This window comes from Myotis lucifugus, unplaced genomic scaffold, assembly GCF_000147115.1.
Source record: "Myotis lucifugus unplaced genomic scaffold, Myoluc2.0 scaffold_1152, whole genome shotgun sequence".
Taxonomy (NCBI): Eukaryota; Metazoa; Chordata; class Mammalia; order Chiroptera; family Vespertilionidae; genus Myotis; species Myotis lucifugus.
The window spans coordinates 40,915-63,450 of record NW_005872200.1 but is presented as its reverse complement, the minus strand read 5'-3'; the positions used below and the strand labels follow the sequence as shown (position 1 = coordinate 63,450).

General features: G+C 54.8%; 1 protein-coding gene across 1 annotated transcript in view; it reads left to right on the top strand.

Moving 5' to 3' along the window:
• Nucleotides 1–22,079, top strand: part of LOC102443283 (cytoplasmic FMR1-interacting protein 1) — a 28,868-nt gene extending 6,789 nt beyond the window's left edge. The window contains 27 exon segments of the mRNA XM_006107375.3: nucleotides 508–604; nucleotides 707–835; nucleotides 1,263–1,367; nucleotides 3,653–3,744; nucleotides 4,443–4,560; nucleotides 5,006–5,128; nucleotides 5,722–5,847; nucleotides 6,280–6,446; nucleotides 7,700–7,847; nucleotides 8,513–8,745; nucleotides 8,747–8,878; nucleotides 8,880–9,052; nucleotides 9,970–10,126; nucleotides 11,205–11,301; nucleotides 12,242–12,318; nucleotides 12,424–12,532; nucleotides 12,917–13,036; nucleotides 13,730–13,929; nucleotides 14,577–14,664; nucleotides 16,631–16,774; nucleotides 17,743–17,833; nucleotides 18,068–18,198; nucleotides 18,614–18,686; nucleotides 19,058–19,152; nucleotides 19,876–20,114; nucleotides 20,724–20,871; nucleotides 21,321–22,079. Coding sequence (XP_006107437.1) covers nucleotides 508–604; nucleotides 707–835; nucleotides 1,263–1,367; nucleotides 3,653–3,744; nucleotides 4,443–4,560; nucleotides 5,006–5,128; nucleotides 5,722–5,847; nucleotides 6,280–6,446; nucleotides 7,700–7,847; nucleotides 8,513–8,745; nucleotides 8,747–8,878; nucleotides 8,880–9,052; nucleotides 9,970–10,126; nucleotides 11,205–11,301; nucleotides 12,242–12,318; nucleotides 12,424–12,532; nucleotides 12,917–13,036; nucleotides 13,730–13,929; nucleotides 14,577–14,664; nucleotides 16,631–16,774; nucleotides 17,743–17,833; nucleotides 18,068–18,198; nucleotides 18,614–18,686; nucleotides 19,058–19,152; nucleotides 19,876–20,114; nucleotides 20,724–20,871; nucleotides 21,321–21,485 — 3,577 coding nt within the window. The 3' untranslated portion in view covers nucleotides 21,486–22,079.
• The last annotated feature ends 457 nt before the right edge of the window (nucleotides 22,080–22,536 follow it).

The window sequence follows — 22,536 nt, the reverse complement described above, 5'->3', positions numbered from 1 at the left end:
GGCATGGCGAGGCGTGTGCTTCTGGAACACTGTGTGGGTGGCTGGTGGCAGGGAGGGGGGTGGGCAGTCAGGGCAGAGCCAGCTGTCTACGGACAGACTTTCTCTAGAGTCTGTCCCCAGTCCTGCGGAAGGCATGACTGGTTAGAACAAGATGACAAGATGCTGGCTGATGTTGCCTCTTGCCACACAAGAAATCCGAGCTATAAAATTCAATTGGAAGAGTTTTTACTTTGCATGTGAATGGGCTGTAGTTACATTGCCTCTGAAATCATACGTCTGCTGCTGTGTCTTTAAAATGAAATTGACATCAGATGGGGTGCATCATCGATATGCTGCCTCCTGCCCCCGACTGGGGAATCTAGCCCACAACCCGGGCATGTGCCCTGACCGGGAATCCAACCATGACCTCCTGGTTCATGGGTCCACCCTCCACCACGGAGCCGCCCCAGCTGGGCTCTTCTTTTTTTAAATCATGAAGCATGTTTTCTTTTTTTCCTGCTTACAAAGGGCTGCTCAGTTTCTACGGAAAATGGCAGACCCGCAGTCCATCCAGGAGTCGCAGAACCTGTCCATGTTCCTGGCCAACCACAACAAGATCACACAGGTGAGGCTCGAGCTCTCCTGCTCCGGCTGATGGGGTGCATGGCTGGGGTTCCAGGGACAGAGGACCTGGAGCAGGTGGTGGCATGCGGCTCCCCTCTTCCAGTCTCTGCAGCAACAGCTTGAAGTCATCTCTGGCTACGAAGAGCTCCTAGCGGACATCGTGAACCTGTGCGTGGATTACTACGAGAACAGGATGTACTTGACGCCCAGCGAGAAACACATGCTTCTCAAAGTACGCGGGTGGGGATGGCTGTTGAGGGCCCCACTGAGGGAGGGACACAGGAGGGTGGAACAGCCAGGGTCTGGCCAACAGGCTGTGCTTTGTCTGCGATCCTTTCGTCAACCTCTTTTTAAAAAAATATATATTTTTATTGATTTCAGAGAGGAAGGGAGAGGGAGAGAGAGATAGAAACATCAATGATGAGAGAGGACCATTGATGCTGCCTCCTGCCTGCCCCCTGCTGGGGATCGAGCCTGCAACCTGGGCATGTGCCCTGACCGGGAATGGAAGCATGACCTGGTTCCTAGGTCGACGCTCAGTCACTGGGCCAGGGCTAAAATGCCTTTTCTGGAGAAAGAGTGAAGTGTCATTTCTGTAGGTGCTTGTGGGCAATTAACCTTGTGGGTCTGAGCTTTCTATGCCACTTTGTGCTTTTCAGGTCATGGGATTTGGTCTGTACTTGATGGATGGGAGTGTCAGCAACATCTATAAACTAGATGCCAAGAAAAGAATAAACTTGTCCAAAATCGACAAGTTTTTCAAGGTGAGTGAGTGACATTTCTATAGACGTGTGACCGTGACGGGTCCTGGGACATTGTGCCTGCTCCCTCCCCGCCTCCCCACACGGGCTCTGCCGGGCTGTGGTCTCGAATGAAGGGGACCACGCCCTGCGTCCCTTCTCTGGCCGGTCACTCAGTTACACTCGTCCCTGTGGGTGCCCACGGCGGCCGTCCTTAAGCTTCATCGTGGGGTCGCCATCGGATGGTCACTCCGGCGTCTGTTGATCCATTCTGTCGTGATGGGCATGTGGTGGTTTCTGGGTTCTCGCCGGTGTGAACGGGGCTGCTCAGATGTAGAGACATCTGCACATTTCTGTTGGACGTGAACCCAGGGATGGGATTGGGGTCATGAGCATAAAGGTTTCCAGTGTTTGTGGATGCAGCCTAACGGTTTCCCATGGGCCTGCGCTGCTTTGCAGTGAGTGAGCGTTCCCCTTGTTCCGCTTCCTCGCCAGCCCCTTTGGAGGGGGGCAATCTGAAGGCTGGGCGTGTTGTCGCGCCCTTTGGGCCTCTGGTGCCTTCGCCCTTTGTGTGCTTCATGAAACGTCACTGACAGTCCTTGGTTTCCCCTGTTCGGTTGTGTCTGCACGTATTCTAGGTGCATGTGCCCCAAAATGCAGCCATTCCCCTACGTGGCTCTCCTTTCACTTCCCTAAAGGTGTCCTTTCATGAATAGAGGTTCTTCATTGTATTGTTATCCAGTGTGTCCACCTTTAATATCTACTTTAGGGGATGTTTCCATACAGCAGGCTCACGTGATTTTCTTGTGTTAGCTTTTGGACACAACACCGCTCCTTTTCCATCTAGACCTATGGTTTCCCTTAGAACTGGTCTCTGTATGGCGTGAGGTAGGGGTTGGCATTCTTCTCCCTCCCTCTCTCTCTTTCTCTCTCTCTTTCTCTCTCTCTCTCTCTCTCTAATATATGTTTATTGATGTCAGAGAGGAAGGGAGAAGGGAGTGATAGAAACATCAATGATGAGAGAGAATCATGGATCGGCTGCATCCTCCAGGCCCCCTACTGTGGATCAAGCCCGCAACCCAGTGCCCTTGACTGGAATCGAACCTGGGACCATTCAGTACACAGGCCGATGCTCTATCCACTGAGCCAAACCAGCTAGGGCTCATTGTGATTCTTTTAATATCTTTATTGATTTTAGAGAGAGAAGAAGGGAGAGGGAGAGAGAGAGAGAAACATCAATGATGAGAGAGAATCATCGATTGGCTGCCTCCAGATCACCCTCTACTGGGGATCGAGCCTGCAACCCAGGCATGTACCCTGTTAGGAATCGAACCTGCGACCCTTTTGTGCATGGAACCACGCTCGACCAACTGAGCCACACTGGCCAGGGCTCGGGCTTGACGTTCTTGGATTTTTCCTCCATATGGATATCTAGCCGACCTGTCCTTTCATTGCAGAGAGCATCTTTTCCCACATTGTTCTGTGTTTCGTGGGTCATAAACCAGGTGTCTGTCTGTGGCTCTGTCTTAGGTCCTCTGTCCTGCCCCACTGGTCTCCATCCATGCTCCAAGGCCACACTGTCCTAGTGGCTGTGGCTTCCCAGTAGAGTAGGTCTGCTCTCCAGGAAGTCTTCAGTTATGTTCTTCAAGACTGTCGTGCGTATCATCCCTTCACCTTTCAAAATGCATTTTAGAACTGGCTTGTGATCGCCATACATGCTCACCACTCATAAAACACCTTCTTCTTGGAATATTGTTTGGGATTCCATTGCATGTATAGATTCATTTAGGGAGAATGGACTTTGTTAATTACCAAGTCTTCCAATACGTGAACCTGATATATTTCTCCATTCACTTAAAACTTTAAAATGTTCTCCGAAAAAATAAAATAAAATAAAATGTTCTCCGGAGTTTTTGATGGTATTTTTGCTTAGAGGTATTGTCTATATTTTGTTTAATGTATTCATACATAATCCTTTTATTTTTGGATGCTTTTGCAAATTCTTTAAATTTTCATTTTCTAGTTGTTGCTAGTATGTAGAAACGCAGCTGAATTTTTTATGACCATAGATCTAGCCAAAGTCAGGTTACTTTCCATATTTAAAATGGTTTAAATAATTTCATGAATGTTGGTACTTGTATTTTGTTCTTGAAGTGAATGTAGAACAAAAAGTGTTCACCACTTTTTTTGCACTAAATGGTTTGCAGAGAATGCTTTTAACCAACAGTAACTAACGGCTATTCACTCACGTAATTATACATTTGGTCACTAACAGACATGATCACCCTATTTTTTTCCTTTGAATACAGCAGCTCCAGGTGGTCCCGCTGTTCGGTGACATGCAGATAGAACTCGCAAGATACATCAAGACCAGCGCCCACTACGAGGAGAACAAATCTCGGTACGAGCGTGAGCTGCCCGATTAGAATGTTCTGAGACGTTCCTATTGTCGTTGTTTTGTGTTTGTTTTTCTTAAGAGAGAGGGAGAGATAGACAGAAACATCGACGTGAGAAAAAAACATCTATTGGCTGCCTCCCCTACATACACCAACTGAGGATCAAACCCACAACCTAGACAGGATCTGTTTTCCATTGCAGGGACGGATGGAGGGAGAGGGAGAGGAGAGAGAGAGAGAGAGAGAGAGAGAGAGAGAGAGAGAGAGAGAGACCTGTGTGAGGTAGACACATCAATGGGTTACCTCCGAATGCTCCCCAATCGGACCTGGGCTTTAACCTGCAACCTAAGTACGTACCCTTGACCAGGAATTGAACCCACAGCCGTTTGGTATGCAGGCCGATGCTCTGACCATTGATGCACACTGGCCAGGGCTAATTTGATCTTTCCATCACAGTTGACATTCAGTGTGACTTTGCGTTGTTTTCCGGGGTGCAGCATGGTGGTGACCTAATCATATGCTTCACAAAGGGGTCCCCCTGATATGTCCAGCACCCGCCTGGCACCACACACAGTTATCACAGCGTGACTGACAGTATCCCCTGTGCTGCCCTTGGCATCGCCGTCAGGAAGCAGTTTGGTGACGAAGGAGAAATTACAATGACTTTGTACGAACAGCCTCCGGTGACCCGCTCCCTCTGCAGGTGGACGTGCACGTCGTCCAGCAGCAGCCCCCAGTACAACATCTGTGAGCAGATGATCCAGATCCGAGAGGACCACATGCGCTTCATCTCCGAGCTGGCGCGCTACAGCAACAGCGAGGTCGGCAGCCACCCTGGGGGCCTTACTGCGCATGCAGGACCCACCTCAGCTACAGCCGTCACACAGCTTAGAAAAAACTAGGTTTACCCCTCACAGTCCGGCAGGGCACATGGCCTGGGGGTCACACACGAGATCACAGGTGGAGAGAGCGGCCAGGAGGGGCTGTGGGGTGTAGGGTTCAGCAGGTGCCCTCTTCATCAGTGAACTGCAGACTTAAGGGGTTAGGGCAGCAGGGAAGGGCCCTGGACCCTTCAGTGCTCAGGCTCAGGCTCAGGCTCTAACCACTAGGGAACTGGCCAGGGCCCAGATGGATCGTGTGCCCCATCGTGTCACATTCTGGGCCAGGGCCCTTGGGTGGGTTCCTAGAGCAGCTTTGATGGGACGGGGGAGACTCGGCCAGATTTCTACATGTGGGTCGACTTCTCGATGCTCCTTGATGCTCCAGGTTGTCACAGGCTCTGGCCGCCAGGAGGCCCAGAAGACAGACGCCGAGTACCGGAAGCTCTTCGACCTGGCGCTGCAGGGCCTGCAGCTGCTGTCCCAGTGGAGCGCGCACGTGATGGAAGTGGTAGGCGCCCTTGCTCGCTTGCCAGGAGGCGGGAACACCGGGAACCTGCAGAGCGCCCTCCCCTCCCCACCCCCCCAGACTCATCAAGATATGGACTCAGTGATATTTTTTCTGCATTAACTTTGGTTCTTGGATCAAGAACAAATTGGCTTTTTATTTTGGGGCCAGAAATAAGGTTATATGTCAATTTAAATGGAAGACAATTCAACATACGTTTCATGCACCTGTGTTACAAATCAATGGCCTCATCTGTTGGCATTAATAGCATTAATAGCCTTTAAATTGTAACGTTACGATATTTTTAAAAATATATTTTTATTGATTTCAGAGAGAGGAAGGGAGAGAGAGAGAGAGAGACATCGATGTGATAGTGAAACATCGACCAGCTGCCCCTTGTACGCCCCAATCCTGCTCATTGCTTTCCGCCTGGTGCCCTTCCATTCCTGGCTTGTCCTTCCCACTGCCCTGTCTGTCTGCCTGTCCTTCCCACTGCCCCTGTCTGTCTGCCTGTCCTTCCCACTGCCCCTGTCTGTCTGCCTCCTACACGCCCGGCAGCCGAGCACTGCAGTCTGTTCCCCTGTCTCTCTGACTAGTATTCGTGGAAACTCGTGCACCCGACGGACAAGTACTCCAACAAGGACTGCCCCGACAACGCTGAGGAGTATGAGCGCGCCACGCGCTACAACTACACCAGCGAGGAGAAGTTCGCCCTCGTGGAGGTGCGTCTGTCTGTTGTCTCTGCCGCCATCGGGAATGAACCACCTACATTTGTCATTGCTTCTCTGTGGGGCAGCCCTTTTGCATCTGTCGCAGTCAAAACAGAATAAAATGGGCCGTGGTTACTGATCTCTGCCAACAGCTCCCCCGGGGTGGATCCAGGGGGACAGGAAGGGAGAGAGAGAGAGAGAAACATCGACCAGGAATCATCAGTCCTGAGTGGGAATCGAACCCATGATCTTGTGTATGGGATGATGTTCCAAACAACTAGCCACACTGGCTGGGGCAGAATTTCTTTTTGTCATTAGCTAATAGGAACGTCTCATCTATTAACAAGGCAGCACGTCCATTACACAAATCCGAGCAGGAGCACAGCGGTTGGGAGAGGCCGGCGTGTGCCTCTGCCGTCACCCCCAGAGCCCGTGTCCCCGCAGGTGATCGCCATGATCAAGGGCCTGCAGGTGCTGATGGGCAGGATGGAGAGCGTGTTCAACCATGCCATCCGGCACACGGTCTACGCCGCCCTGCAGGACTTCTCCCAGGTCACGCTGCGGGAGCCGCTGCGGCAGGCCATCAAGAAGAAGAAGAACGTCATCCAGAGGTCAGCGCCCGGCGCTGGGGGCAGGACCGGAGGGTTGGTGTAGGTTAATGTGGCCGCAGTCAGTATTTCCTTTTGTGTACATACTAGAGGCCCTGCACACAATTCGTGCAAGGTCGGCCTTCACAGCCCCATCCCCGCCCCCCGCCCGCACCCACCTTGACAGGCCTGGAGCCAATGCGTGTCATACTGTGGTCCTCCGGGTGGTCGTTCTGCTGTTGGGCCATTTGGTCGATATGCATATTATGATTTTATTATAGACTAGGGGCCCAGTGCATGAATTCGTGCACCTTTAAAGGAACTGTGGCCACAAGGCACAGGGGCAGGTCTCATCCCATCCTCCGCGCTGTGCCCACCCCTACCACCACGGCCCCCAGTCCCCTGTCCCCTGTCTGCCAGCAGCCCCGCTCCCGCTGCTGCCGCTCCCATGTGCTGCTGGCACCGGCCCCACTCGTACCCGCTGATGGTGTGGAGCGATCGGGGCCAATGCTAGCAGTGGGTGTGAGTGGGCCGGCGCCGGCAGCAGGTGCCAGAGGCGGCTGCTGGTCCCAATCGCCCCTCAGGAGCAGGGGTAGGCGGAGAACCCCTGAGGGACGATCAGGGCCGGCAGTCGCCGCTGGCACCCACTGATGGCGCCGGGCTATGGGGCCAGCGCCAGGCACCAGCAGCGAGTGCAAGCAGGGCCGACGCCAGCAGCGGGTGCGAGCAGCTGCTCCGGCGCCGAAAGCAGGTATGAGTGGCGGGCAGGACGGTGGCGTGCAGGATGGTGGCGTGCAGTAGCAAAGAATTTTCGGTAACCACCAGAGGCTCGTCCCGATGACAGTTGGTCTGGCGCCCCCACTCACTGCTCCACCATCCCGCTGCGGCCATGCCCGGCATGTTCTGCACGCCCCCTGGTGGTCAGTGCATATCATAGTGCCTGGTTGTTCAGTTATTACGCCATTCAGTCTATTTGCATATTAGGGTTTTTATATATATGTTTTTATTGGTTTTAGAGAGAGAGGAAGGGGGAGAGAGAGAGGAACATCCATTGGCTGCGTCCTGCACGCCTCACACTGGGGATGGAGCCCACAGCCTGGGCATGTGCCATGATCAGGAATAGAGCCATGACCTCTGGTTCATGGTTGACACAGCCACAGAGCCACTGCAGCCGGGCAACAATCTGTTTTTAAAATTTCCCGTGGAGCCGGGTGAGCGTCCGGTGAGATGCTGTGGTGGCCAGTGGCCCCCGGCGCCAGCGCTCGTGCCGTGTTTAGTGTCCTGCAGGCCATCAGGAAGACCGTGTGCGACTGGGAGACGGGGCACGAGCCCTTCAACGACCCAGCCCTGCGGGGCGAGAAGGACCCCAAAAGCGGCTTCGACATTAAAGTGCCTCGCCGCGCCGTGGGACCCTCCAGTACGCAGGTTCTCGTCCCTGGTCCCCCGTCCCTGCCTGTCCCCCAAGAGGGCCAACCCCGAGCGGGCGGTCGGGAAGCGCGGTCAGGAGTGAAATACGGTCACCTCTACGCTCGGACAAATCCCGTCTTGCCCGTGTCTCTCCGGCCCCTCTGTCCGCGGCCGCGTGGGTCCGAGTGCTGCCCGGGACAGCGCAGGGACTGCCCGGCTCGCTCACTTGCATGCAGACCTTAACCTGACGGCCCAACGCCCGAGTCCAAAATACGGGTGACCGTCTGTCTGTATTCACGCTGCTTCTCGGTGGCTGTTTCGGGCGTGGGAACGATTTTCATGTTGTGCTGAAGAGACAGCTTGGAGAGGTTTAAAAATGCAGCTTTGTGCCCGGAATTGAGTCACCACGGCTTTGTTTCTCTTGTTCGGCCCCCGGAGCAGCTTTCTCCTGACTCACACCTGCCCCCGCCCTCTGCTTTCTCCTCCCGTGGGGGCCCGGCCCTCCTGCCGGTCACCAGGATCCCCAGCAAAGCACGTTGCTGGCTGTGAATGGGACACTCGGTACCTGGGAGGAAGCCCCGTCCGGTCGTCCGTGGTGTGTGCCCCGCGTCCCGTGTGTGTCCCCCTCTGCGTGCCGTGTGACTAACGCTCTCTCCGCCTCTCCCGTGTCTGTCCGTGTCTAGCTGTACCTGGTGCGCACCATGGCAGAGTCCTTGAGCTCCGCCGAGCTACTGCGGCAGCTCAAGTCTCTGGGCATGGAGAGGCTGGTGCATGTGGTTCACGCGTTTCTGAGGCAGTCCTACACCTATCCGCCTCTCTTAACCTTCGGGGGTAAGACATCGTTCGTTTCCCTTGCTGACGTTCAGGGCACGGAGAAGTGCTCCTTCACAGGTCCTTCCTCCCACGCAGCAGCCCGCGGCCACTAGATGGGCGCCCAGACCCCTTAGCGGAGCCGGGGAGCCCGGCCAGGTCAGGGCCTCTGAGCCGCCCTCCTGGGGCCGAGCAGCGTCCGGTGCGACTAATGCTGCCTGTGTGTTTTCTCCCACCAACGTTTCCCTGGATCACGCAGCTTTACATGGTGAGAACCATGCTAGAGTCCCTCATTGCAGACAAAAGTGGCTCCAAGAAAACCCTGAGAAGTAGCCTTGAGGGGCCCACCATATTGGACATAGAAAAATTCCATCGAGAGTCCTTCTTCTACACTCACTTGATAAATTTCAGCGGTAAGAGACACTGCTGACCACGCCGGCCCAGCATGCTCTAACACCGCTAACACTGTCCAGAACGCTTCCGCCTGCTGACCGTCCCCGCTGAGGTCCCCGCACGCACCCGCACCAGGTGGTGAGGTGTGCTGACCCTGTGGCCACCTTCACCTGCTGCTGTGAACGCATGGCCGGCCGGGTGCCCCTCCGAGCGGCATGGCCTTTGGAAGGGTGAGGGCCGTGGGGCCGTAGCTGGCCCTTCAGCCACACGGGGTCTGACACGACCGGCGAACGTCCCCTCTGGCGGTGACGTGTGCAGTGGGCAGATCCCCTGGCTCAGGCAGCTGCCCTGGGGAGACGCAGGTCCCCTGGACCAGGGCGCCGGGTGCGTGCCCTTGGTTGTCCTGTCACAGCCGTGTGCTCCGAACGGGAGGCCCCGTCTTGGCTGGGACGCTGCAGGTTTGCAGTGAATAACGAGCTTTTCGCTTTTCACTCCATCACAGGGCAGAAGCATAAAAAATAGTCCTTTGCACTAACTAACCCCACGGAGTGTGCAGGAAATGCCGCGTCTGCTCCCCAGCAAAGCAGGGCCATCCTGGTCTCTGCTCCTTTCCAAAAGCACTTTCCTCCCAGCCCCCGAGGCCCACAGGGCCCACGAGAGGCACCGACGTCCCTGTCAGACCCACAGCCCAGACGCCCCCTCTGTCCTTCCCTGGGTGACAGCGGGCACAGTCCAGGTGGCTTGCCTGCAGTCAGGTGTCCCGACCCTACTGTTAGGGGCCCGAGACCCTGTCCACTCAACACCCCCGCATGGCTCCGGGCTGATGGCAAAGGACCTGGCGCCTGGTGCACGGCCCTCGCCCTGTCTGTCTGTCTGTTTTTTGTCTGTGAGTCTGTGCCGTTGGCGGAGACTGACCCACTGCCGTCTGCACCCCCAGAGACCCTGCAGCAGTGCTGCGACCTCTCGCAGCTGTGGTTCCGCGAGTTCTTCCTGGAGCTCACCATGGGGCGGCGCATCCAGTTCCCCATCGAGATGTCCATGCCCTGGATCCTGACCGACCACATCCTGGAGACCAAGGAGGCGTCCATGATGGAGTGAGTGCCCCGGGCCCTGTGGGCTGCGCTCGTGGTGACCGGTTGGCTTTGGGGAGGTGAGAGGTGGAGGCAGGGCTGGGCTGTTCTCAGTGCTTAATTAGATGCCGTGATTCTAGGGGAGAGACGAAGAGTCATACAAGGGACAGGTTTCTTGTCTTTTTTTTTTTTTTAAGGTTTTTATTGATTTCAGAGAAGTTGGGAGAGGGAGTGAGAGAGAAACATCAATGATGAGAGAGAATCATCAACCAGCTGCCTCCTGCACGCCCCCCACTGGGTATCCAGCCCTCAACCTGGGCATGTGCCCGAACCAGGAATCGAACTGTGACTTCCTGGTTCATAGGTCAACACTCAGCCACTGAGTCATGCCAGCCGGGCAAAAATAATATACTGTTAAAAATAAAAAAAGTCCTCATTGCTGTGTTTATTAAAAAAAAACTTACTGGCCTGGTGCACAAATTCGTGCATGGGTATGGTCCCTAGGCCTGGCCAGCGATCAGGGCCAATCTGTGAGGCAACCAGTGGGGCAATCAGGCCCCCGCTCACACTCATCCTGGCTGGCCTGGCACTGCCCACTCGCTGGCCCCACCCCCGCTGCTGCCGCCAGTCACACCTCTCTGCAGGGAAACTGGCAGGGTGATGGGGGTTGCCCCCCACTGGCACCCGCCTTGGTTGGCAGCCTGGCACCGCCGCCACTGCCACTGGCTGTGGGCAGCTCCTGGGTTGACCCTCTGCCCCCTGGTGGTCAGTGCAGATCATAGCGACCAGTCATTCCGCCGTTCGGTCGATTTGCATATTAGCCTTTTATTACATAGGATAGGATGCTACATCCTTGTGGCAAAAACCTATGAAACAGGATCAGGGAGACGGTGCAGCTGCTGGAGGCCTGTGACTTGGGCGTGGCCCATGCGGTGGGTTCACTGCCCAGGCTGCTCCCTCAGGGCCTCGCAGGAGCCGAGCCTGGCATTCAAAGGGATTGGTTTTCCTCGTGAGAGGAGAGCAGAGCAGAGCAGAGCAGAGCGGGGTAGTTCTCGGGTCCGGGGAAGCGGCGTGTGCGAGGCTGGCTGACCGCTCCCTGCAGGTATGTCCTCTACTCCCTGGACCTTTACAACGACAGCGCCCACTACGCCCTCACCCGGTTCAACAAGCAGTTTCTCTACGACGAAATCGAGGCAGAGGTGAGTTCCCAGGCACCTGGAGCGAGCTCTTCCATGTTCTTTGTCTGGGGGTCGGAGGAAGCAAACCTTCCCTCTAACACAATGAGGGTTAAACAGAGCAACGATGTCTGACATGGATATTTGGCGTCAGCCCTCTGTCTGCACCTCTCTGTGCGGCTGCTCCGTCACAGCAGGAGCTGGAGGGGATGAGCCGGTCCTCCCGGCAGCTCGCCCGTGTGACGGCGCGGACACGTGCACGCGCTGCCTGTGCTACAGACACAGCGATGGCCTCCCGTGTGCGTCCTCCCAACAAGAGCCCCTGTCAGTTGCCGTAGCAGTTTGCGTCCTTTGCATCCCCGGCCATATTTACTGTGAAACTGGAAGTGCAAACCTTCTGACCACCTTCCCCTGTGCCTCTGGCAACCCCCACTCACTTTTCTACATTTGAGTGTGTGGTTTTGTTAAGATTACACACACGTGAGACCATACAGTGCTTGTCTCTGTCCAGTTATTTCACTTAGCCTGATGCCCTCAACGTCCATCCATGTTGCTACAGGGTGTGGCAAAAGTAGGTTTACCGTTGTCGTATGGAAAATAATACAATTAACAAAGAATAATAATACAAGAATAAACTGCGCACACAACACTGTGATGATGACCAGAGAGAAGGGGTGGGGGCAGGAAGAACAGGGAAAAGGGGGGTAAATGGTGATGGAAGGAGACTTGACTTGGGGTGGGGACCACAATACAATAGACAGATGACGTATGATAGACTATCCGTCTGGAACCTGTATAATTTTACTAACAAATGTCACTCCAATAAATTCAATAACACAATAAATTCTGTGTTTCGTGTATTCACAGCTGTAAACCTACTTTTGCCCCACCCTGAATAGATCAAAGGTGTTATCTGATCTCCGTTTAGGGAATGAAATGTGATGTCTGCTTTATTCTTCTTCAGGTGAACCTGTGCTTTGACCAGTTTGTTTACAAGTTGGCTGACCAGATATTTGCATATTATAAGGTGATGGCTGGAAGGTGAGTGTGTTCTGTGGTTTGGGGAAGGGACATGGGTAACTCGATCTGATATTCGCATTGAAATTCAGAGCCTGTGAGCCATGCCCTCCCTTCCTTCCTTCCCAGTTTGCTTCTGGACAAACGGTTAAGATCCGAATGCAAGAACCAGGGGGCCACCATCCACCTCCCGCCCTCCAACCGCTACGAGACGCTGCTCAAGCAGAGGCACGTGCAGGTGAGGCCCGGCCCGCACGGCCTGGACCGGCGTCTGAAACGGGGAGGTTTCCTTGGCGTCCGCGGGATCTGAATAGGAGTCCGTGTGTCAGGTGACTGGGAACTTCCTTATAAAGTGTTTCCAGTTTAAAGGAAACGGTTTCTGTTGGAGGGAAGACTTGCAGCGCTGTGCACCAGGCCCCGCCCGGATTCCTTTTTTTTTTTTTAATTATCTTTTTAATGATTTTTAGAGAGAGAAAGGGAGAGGGGGAGAAAGAGACACACACTGATGTTGGAGCGAAACATGTTTAAATGTTGTGCATTATGTCTTCCTCTTCCAGTTTCCAGAGGGGACGTGTGCATATATTGTTCTAGCAGTTCACGCTCTCCGCCCTCTCACCCCCAGCTCCTGGGCAGGTCCATAGACCTCAATCGCCTGATCACCCAGCGCGTCTCGGTGGCCGTGTACAAGTCCCTGGAACTGGCTATCGGACGGTTTGAGAGTGAAGACCTGACCTCCATCGTGGTGAGTGCCCTTTCTTCCCTCAGGCTCGGCCCAGCATTGGATACAAGCCCCAAGGATTGTAGCTGATTTTATTTTCATCCTTATCGATACATGGAACCAATGATACGTTCAGTGTTTTGTCCAGAAATCAAAACATAGGCACTAATTAAGCTTGGCCTTCTTTTACCAGAGAATTCTTCTAAAGAGAATTCCATATGGTAGATAGACAACAGAGGTCCAACATACACATCATACATATCATATGGTCCCTGAAGAAGAAAACCAAAGCAACAGCATTTAAAAATTTCTTAATATGTTTTTATTGGTGAGAGAGAGAGAGAGAGAGAGAGAGAGAAACATAGATGTCAGAGAGAAATATTGACCAGCTGCCTCCTGCAACTCCCCACACTGGGAATCGAGCCCACAACCTGGGCATGTGCCCTGACCAGGAATCAAACTGTGCGTGACCTCCTAGTTCCTAGGTCGATGCTCAATCACTGGGCCCCGCGGCCAGGCAGGAGGGGCATGAGAAACCTGGGCGTGAGAAACCCACTCCTGGTGCCTGGCAGACCCTGCCTCACGCATTCTCGTCCAGCTCGCTGACCACACCCGGTGTGTCGGCTCCGTCCGCCCCCCCATGGCGCCGCCCCGTGGGGAGTGGGTGCCGCTGTCTGGGCCCCGTTCCGTCCTCACTCCCGTCCTGTGTTCACGCAGGAGCTGGACGGCCTCTTGGAAATCAACCGCATGACACACCAGCTGCTGAGCAGGTACCTGTCGCTGGACAGCTTCGACGCCATGTTCCGGGAGGCCAACCACAACGTGTCCGCGCCTTATGGGAGGATCACCCTGCACGTCTTCTGGGAGCTCAACTACGACTTCCTGCCCAACTACTGCTACAACGGCTCCACCAACCGGTGAGCCCCTCCAGGCGGTCCCGGGGCCCCACCCAGGGCTCTGAGCTGGTCAGGCCAGGCTCCACCAGGTCCTTGGTCGTGTCCTCGCTGCCCACGGGCCAGGCTCCACCAGGTCCTCTGCCGAGTCCTCGCTGCCCACGGGCCAGGCCCCACCAGGTCCTCGGTCGTGTCCTCGCTGCCCACGGGCCAGGCTCCACCAGGTCCTGGGTCGTGTCCTCGCTGCCCACGGGCCAGGCCCCACCAGGTCCTCGGCCGTGTCCTCGCTGCCCACGGGCCAGGCCCCAGCAGGTCCTCGGTCGTGTCCTCGCTGCCCACGGGCCAGGCCCCAGCAGGTCCTCGGTCGTGTCCTCGCTGCCCACGGGCCAGGCCCCACCAGGTCCTTGGTCGTGTCCTCGCTGCCCACGGGCCAGGCTCTCCTGGTTCGGAGGCTGTTTGCTGGGCTCCCTGATGCTCTTCGTTTCTGACTCTGGGCACAGTTACCAGCCTTCACAGAACTTGTATCTCGTGCATGTTCAAGTTTAGATTTCTTTGAGTTTTTCTATGATTATTATTTCAGTTAATTAGCAGAAAGATTTAACTGATGTTTAATGGAAAAATTATGAATATTTGAAAGTCATTACATTTTCCTTTTCCTTGTTCTTATTTAGATTTGTTCGGACAGTGTTACCATTTTCCCAAGAATTTCAAAGAGACAAACAGCCAAATGCTCAGCCACAGTATTTGCATGGGTCCAAGGTAGGCTTTCTGTGTGTGTGTGTGATGATCGTTAAGTTCACTGTTTAGCATATTTTGAAGTTTCATTTAAATCAGTTCAGTTACAATGGTTTAACTCTATCATGCCAGGTATAAAATGTTATTGTTTTATTGATTGGTTGATTTTTAGAAAGTGAGGGAGGGAGAGAGAGAGAAACATTGGAGGGTCAATCCGGTGCCCCCTGCATGCCCCTGAGCCTGCAGCCCCGGCCTGGCCCTGACCAGGCCCGGGATTCGAATAGCCAACCCTTTGGTGCACCGGACAACACCCACTGAGCCTTCCGAGACAGGGCAACACGTTATTGGGCTTTTGTTTGTTTATCTTTTCGTCCACTGGGTGCACAACTCATCTCACCACAGCTGATTTTTGCGGGGGGAGCAGGGCTGTATTTTATTGAGTCAAAAAAAAAAAATAAAACTCCAAACGTAGTGACTCAGATTACAAAAGACACACCCATAGCCCTGGCTCTGTCGGTTGCGTGTCATCTCGTGCACCGTAAGGTCACTGGTTGAGCTCCAGGCCCGGGCACATGCCAGGGTTGTGTCTCTCTCTCCCTCTTTCTTCCTCTCTCTCCAAAAAAAATCAATAAACTATTCGTAAAAAAATAATAATAACATGCTCTCTCTCCAAGGAGCATGGCCATGCCCTTCCCATCCCCCCTCACCTTCCCCCTCAGGCATGGATCTCCTAAACTCCGAGGGATCTCCCAGGTCTCGCACCTGGGGGAGCAGTGGGCAGCGGCAGGTCGTCCTGGACCCCCCGAACCTGACTCTAAGGCCCCCTTTGCTCTGACTTCTCAGGGAACCACGGCAGCCCAGGCCGGGCTCTCCTTTTGCTTCTTCTCGGCCAGTGATGGCGAACCTATGACACACGTGTCAGAGGTGACACGCGAACTCATTTTTTTGGTTGATTTTTCTTGGTTCAATGGCATTTAAATATATAAAATAAATATCAAACATATAAATCTTTGTGTTACTATGGTTGCAAAGATCAAAAAATGTCTATATGTGACACGGCACCAGAGTTAAGTTAGGGTTTTTCAAAATGCTGACACGCCGAGCTCAAAAGGTTCGCCATCACTGCTCTAGGCTCTTCCTTGTTTCATTGTTCTAAATGTGTTTTTGCTGCAGTCAACAAATTCTTGCCTTTCTAGCAAAAAAAAAAAAGATACACCCACTGGAAATAGCACGGGGGGTTAATGGCAGCTCCTCAGGGAGGGCCGGGCGCGGCCGGCTTCCTCTTCCGCACGCCCTCTGTGATGTGTGTGCCCTCTGTGATGTGTGTGTTTGTGCTGCTCCCTTTGAAGTGGTGTCCCCTGTGGGCTGCGCAGCCCTGGGCTCTGTGGTCGGAAGCTCAGGGCTGAGATTTGGGCAGGACGTCCTCCTCGAAGGTGCGGAGAGGAGCCTGTTCACAGAATGACACAAAGGGGCCTCTTCAGGCCGTTTCAGCTGAGAGAGAAACAGTGCGTGCCCGTGGGGCCGGCCGGGAGAGTATTGGGTGAGAGGGAAGCCGGGTCGGCCGATGTAGGAGCGGCCTGGATCCGAGGACACGTGGGGTTTCGGGGGGAAAGGGAGGCTGCTCCTACCTGCTGCGCGGCCCGCAGCGCGGTTATCGCACCGAGGAGCCCGTGGGAAAGAGGAACTGGGCGCCGAGCTGGCTTTCCTGGTCGGGGTCCTCACTTCCTCCTGCCCCGGCGTCTGAGGGGTTGAGGAGGAGCCAGAAGCCTGGCCTTTGAAGGGAGGGCGTTCTGGGACTGACCCCAGATCTGCGCAGCCTGGGGGCGGGGGGCCATGCCATCTCAAGGGGGAGATTCATGGGGTTGGTTCTGAGAGAGGCTCCCCACAGCTCGGTTCTGTCAGTCCTGCTGCCCAGAGGCGTCACCTCGCGTGGGGCCACCTTGTGAAGGCGTCGCGAGAGGTCTCATGCGGCGGCGTCCTGTGTCCGCAGGCTCTGAACCTGGCCTACTCCAGCATCTACGGCAGCTACCGGAACTTCGTGGGGCCCCCGCACTTCCAGGTCATCTGCCGGCTGCTCGGCTACCAGGGCATCGCGGTCGTCATGGAGGAGCTGCTGAAGGTCGTCAAGAGCCTGGTACTTTCCCTCGGGTGCACTTCCTCCCCCCGCCCCCCCCCCCGTGAAGGGTCCTGCCCCCACTCCAGTGGGGGGGCTTTCCCCCTCCCACGAAATGTCAGACACCCGCTGGCATGCAGCTCAGTTCCCATCAGATCCCCCCGGTTAAGGGCTCAGTCCCACAAGACTGCCCCCAGGCCCCCCAGACTCCAACCGCAGGTCCGGGCTGTGGCCTGTGCCTCCGATCCGCTGCCATCAGTCAGGGCCCCCCCCCCCCCCCCCCCCCCCCCGTTAAGTCGCTAGAGCAGCTCACGGGACTAAGGGAACTAGTTCCTCCCCAGGTGAGACACTGTCATGGCTACGTGCTCCCTGCCTCACCCGAGAGAACTCGATAAAATCTTAATCCTGAGCCCATTGTTTTCAAGACTCTTTGTTGCCCAATATCGATGTTCATGTCTTTCCATGTTTCATAAACTAATCAAGAGAAAGTTTGAAGCTCAGTTTCTGTCCATGTAATTTAAGTGCTTAACGCAGAAGCGGATGGGATTCTAAGATGACAGAATCTACACTATGGAGGTCAGGACCCAAAAGCAATTAGAATACAGAGGAGTGGGGTCGTTCCACAGCCGTGACCCATGACAGACCCCTGCCGGGACCCCAGTGTAACCTCCCTCAAAGCCGTGACCCTTGGCAGGTGGTTGGTGCCCACGGTGACCTGGTCTCTGTTCTGAACTGAGGAATCCAGAAACCAGCCTGGTGGGCTCGCTTCCTCGTGCCCGGCCCTCCCGGGGTCAGGCCTCCAGCCACACGTGTGTCCACAGCCTCCCGCTGGGAGCTGTTTCCGAGGCTGCACCCACTGGTTTACAGCCCAGAGGGTTGCCAGTTCGTCACGCCGCCCTGCGTTTTAGACCCCATGTCACTGGTCCGGTGGGCCGCCCCACCTCAGGGACGGGCCCGGCCTGTGGCTGACGCAGCCCCTGTCTCCGCAGCTGCAGGGCACCATCCTGCAGTACGTGAAGACGCTGATGGAGGTGATGCCCAAGATCTGCCGCCTGCCCCGGCACGAGTATGGCTCCCCCGGTGAGCACAGGGTCTCCCTGGACGGCGCGGGGTTGATGGGGAAAGAGGCTGTGGAGCCGAGGGGCAGTGCCCGTTGCTACACGGACCACCCCTGCGGCAGATGTTGGTGTCAGGGCGTGTGGCGTCTCCTTCCCGGGCCTGGCGGCCGTGCCAGAGGGTGTTCTGTGGGCACAGGCTGTGCCGTGGGGGCTCGGCCCTCCAACACCCCCAACTCTGCCCCCCTCTCGCCCCCAGGCATCCTGGAGTTCTTCCACCACCAGCTGAAGGACATTGTGGAGTATGCGGAGTTGAAGACCGTGTGCTTCCAGAACCTGCGGGAGGTGGGCAACGCCATCCTCTTCTGCCTGCTCATCGAACAGAGCCTGGTGAGCGAGCACCCGCCCCGCCCCAGCATGGCCATCGCCCCCGGGAAAAGAGGGCGTGGTGAGAGGCTTCGTCTGTGGGGTGACTCGGGGGGAAGGGCAGGACAGCACCGTATGGTTCATGACTCTTTAGACATTCACTTTAATTGTGTTCCCTACCCTTGAAACCCAGAGGTGCAGTGTAGTGCGTGTGAGAATGTTCTAGTGCGTGAGCCTGGTACGCAGCCACACAGGGACCCCCCCCTATGGAGCTGACCCCCCACATGGCGGGAACTGGGCGTCTCCGTGGAGAAGTCCGCGTGTACGTGGACCGCGTCGCTCACACCGCGCCGGTCAGGGTCCCCAGCCACCTTCCCCGGATGGCTCTGTCCGTCCCCTATGAACTGACTCCCTAAGGCCACCTTCTGCTCCGTCCTAGTCGCTAGAGGAAGTGTGCGACCTGCTGCACGCAGCCCCCTTCCAGAACATCCTGCCGAGGGTCCACGTGAAAGGTGAGCCCGCACCCCCCGCGGAGCCGGCGCTCTAGGAAGTTAAATAAACGGGAAAACGGAAACCGTCGAGGCTCCCTGCGATGTGGACTCTCCACATGCTTCTCAGTAGGTGGGCTGGGGGCGGGGTGTGAACCCAGAGGGGCTGGACGTTCACTTTGATTATATTTTCAAAAGTGAAGGTTGAACAGAAAGTCATTCCTGTCGCTTTGAATTAAAACATCGAAGGAGTCGGTTCTGCACATGAATTTTCAGCGATAATCTGCACGGACCATGTTCCTTTCACAGCCTTTCCTTTGTTTTCTTGTACAAACTGTGACTGCTGTGATCATTCACACCAGAGACAGAGTGTACGCTAATTCTTCCCACTGCAGAGGGAGAGAGACTCGATGCCAAAATGAAGCGACTGGAATCCAAGTACGCCCCCCTGCACCTCGTCCCTCTGATTGAGAGACTGGGGACCCCTCAGGTAAGCTGGGTCGGCCGTCGCTGTTCCTAGGGCGTCCACGTCGGGCCTGGGTGAGGCTGGGTGTGCAGGCTCTGGGGGAGCCCAGACCAGGAGGCATCAGGATGTTGGACAGGTCCGCTCGGCCCCAGGGTCTCCAGGGGGCGTTCGTAACAGGACCTGGTCACAGGGCATTTCACATTGTGAATCAGCTGCTTCCCTTGAACGTGCGTAGAACACCCCCTGGCAGGTGAGCCGTCTGCAGAGGTGTCGCCTGCTCCTGGTGTCCATCCCTCGTGAAGAAGGCTTGGTCCCGGGTGTTTAAGAACAGACAAGGGGTAGGGACGGGGGGTCCGACCGGAGGCCAGGTATCTGGGTAGAGCTCCGCGGTCCTCAGTCTGGGCACGTCACCTTTTTGGACCAGACGATGCTTTGTTGTGGGGCTTTTCTGTGACTTGTCGGCTGTGACGCAGTGTCCCTGGCCTGTGCCCATTAGCTGCTCCTAGACCTGCCCCGTGTGGTGACGATGGAAGTGTCTGCACACATTGCCGCAGTTCTCTGCAGGCACCATCGCTCTGTCCTCGTCCGTGAACCCCACTGAATCGTGTCAAACGTAGGGAATGGTCTATTTTGTTTGGTGCTTCTGCAAGTGAAGGTCATTTTCCATTAAGTCAGAAAGAAAACGGGGTTTGTTGGTTCAGCCCTTGACCTCCCGTGTGGCCCCATCACGTGCTGTCCTTCCCGCAGCAAATTGCCATAGCGAGAGAGGGGGACCTGCTGACCAAGGAGCGTCTCTGCTGCGGCCTGTCCATGTTCGAGGTCATCCTGACGCGGATCCGGACCTTCCTGGACGACCCCATCTGGCGCGGGCCTCTGCCCAGCAACGGGGTCATGCACGTGGACGAGTGTGTCGAGTTCCACAGACTGTGGAGCGCCATGCAGTTTGTGTACTGCATCCCTGTGGGCACGCACGAGTTCACGGTCGAGTAAGTGTGCGCTCCGGGCACAGGGAAGTGGGCGCTGAGCTGCTTTAAAGCTACTGAGGTGCAGTTCTCGCGTGACTCGGGGCTCAGCCTCTGGGAGTCGACCCAGGAAACTTAGGCACGTGGGTGTGCGTTCCTCCAGCGAGGGCCCCAGCCTCCTGACGTCCTTCAAGGCGGGTGTGTGACCTAAAAACAGGTTAGGAAATGGGGTCCAGAGAAACCCCAAGGGGTCTTCACCAGGAGCAGGGACACGCCACCAGCTGCCCAGTTTTCCCCGCAGATGCCTGGGTCGTGGACGTCTGGAGACAGAGACAGATGCAGGAAAGACTTTCATTGGTCTCCCATTCTGCTCATGCCTTCTTGTTTTTTAATCCTCACTTGATATTTTTCCATTCATTTTAGAGAGAGAGGAAGGGAAACTGAGAGAGAGAGAAACATCAGTAATGAGAGAGAATTGTTGATCAGCTGCCTCCTGGACACTCCTCAGTGGGGATCAAGCCCGAAATCCTGGCCTGTGCCCTGACCGGGACTGAACCCTGACCTCCTGGTTCACAGGTCGACGCTCAGCCACTGAGCCACACCGCACAGGTGCTGATAGCTTCTTGTTCGCAGGCAGTGCTTTGGCGACGGCCTGCACTGGGCCGGCTGCATGATCATCGTTCTCCTTGGGCAACAGCGGCGCTTTGCTGTCCTGGATTTCTGCTACCATCTGCTTAAAGTCCAGAAACATGATGGCAAAGACGAGATTATCAAAAACGTGGTACGTGGACAAAAGCCTGTGTCCTATGGTGAAGTTTCACAGTAGAGCATGCTTTCAGTCTATGACAACTGTTTTCTCGGGGGATGTTTTCCATCCCAGCACGTAAGGTGCCGCCGAGTGAAGCTTCCCTTTCATTCTCAAAATGAACCGTAATGAAATTGGTGAGTCAGGCAGTCCGACAGTTAAAATACCAAGTCTCCCATTTTTATCCTCTTCAGGGTTCTTAGATCTTTGTGTTAATGTGGAGCCTCACAGGACCCGCGATCAGGCCCTTGGCCTACTGCCTGGTCTCTTGGCTTCCTTTGTGGTCGTCAGAGTGTGCCTTTCGGCTGCTCTTTAGATCTTTTTATCGTTTTCATTTTCTGAAATGTTTGTCATTGAATTCTAGAAAACACTCAGACATTATCTATCTATTTGTCTACGTATCTATCTCATTTTCCCTGTGGCAGCCTTTGAAGAAGATGGTGGAGAGAATCCGCAAGTTCCAGATTCTTAATGACGAGATCATCACCGTGTTGGACAAGTACCTGAAGTCGGGCGATGGAGAGAGCACGCCCGTGGAGCACGTGCGCTGCTTCCAGCCCCCGATCCACCAGTCCCTGGCCAGCAGCTGAGGACATGCCTGTGGCTGCTCTGGGAGTCCCGGTCCCGGCTGCATCAGTAACTGTAGGGCATGTTGTCTTGTCACACGCCAGTGAGGTTTGTAGGGACTCTGTCAGTGTCCTTGTACCTGTGAAAGGGCACTTTTCGATCTGAAAGCCTAAATTTATAAAATTGACTTATTTTTCTAGCCTAAAATTGTCTATGCTTTTGGTAACTAGGAAGTTTGAGACTATTGGCTGCAAATTGCTGCCTTCCCATTCTTACAGTTATTTTCCGTTTTTCTGTGAAATGTCCAAGTGCCACCGGGGTCACCGTGTGTCCCTCAGCCAGGGATCAGTGATGTTCAGGGACTTCAGCAAGGAACATGGATAGCTAATTGTAATAAAAGTCGCTACTAATTACAGTGGAAATTAAAGATTGTTTAGCTTTTGTTAGGCCTTTTGCTAATGATCTTTTATGAATTAAAGTCATTCTTTCCTTCCCTATTTGTGTCAGTTATTTCAGAAAAGAGTGAGCTTGACTCCTCGTTTCTACTGAATCCATTTGTAACATCTAATGTGTGAGGGATGATTTAAAGGGTGTACAAATAAAAGGAATGAAACCTCCTTGCTGTCGTTCATTTACTGTGACCACCCTGTGTGTGTTGGCTTGGACAAGGCACTTCTCTGCTTATCTGGGTGCACAGACTGGGTCCTTGGAATCTGAGTCTTGCCCACCACAGCTTCGGAGGAAGAGTAAGTTATCTCTGTCTGTGGACACAGATCACTGACTCCAGGTAGGACCCACACACGTGCTACTGAAAATGCAGGGCGAGCTGTTCCCTGTGCCGCTCAACCTGAACGTGTTTTCTTGATGTGAACTGATAACCTTGGGACCTGCATTCTGATGGAGGCAGTCTCTGTCCTCAGCCCATAATGAAAGGCTAGAATCTCGGGAAAAATGACTGTGATGATTACATTGACATAACTCAGATTCCTGTGTTTTAGAAGTGTCATAAACCACACCAAAGGTAGTAAACACTTCATGGAAAACACAAGTGATTTAAGATGTTAATTGAACCTC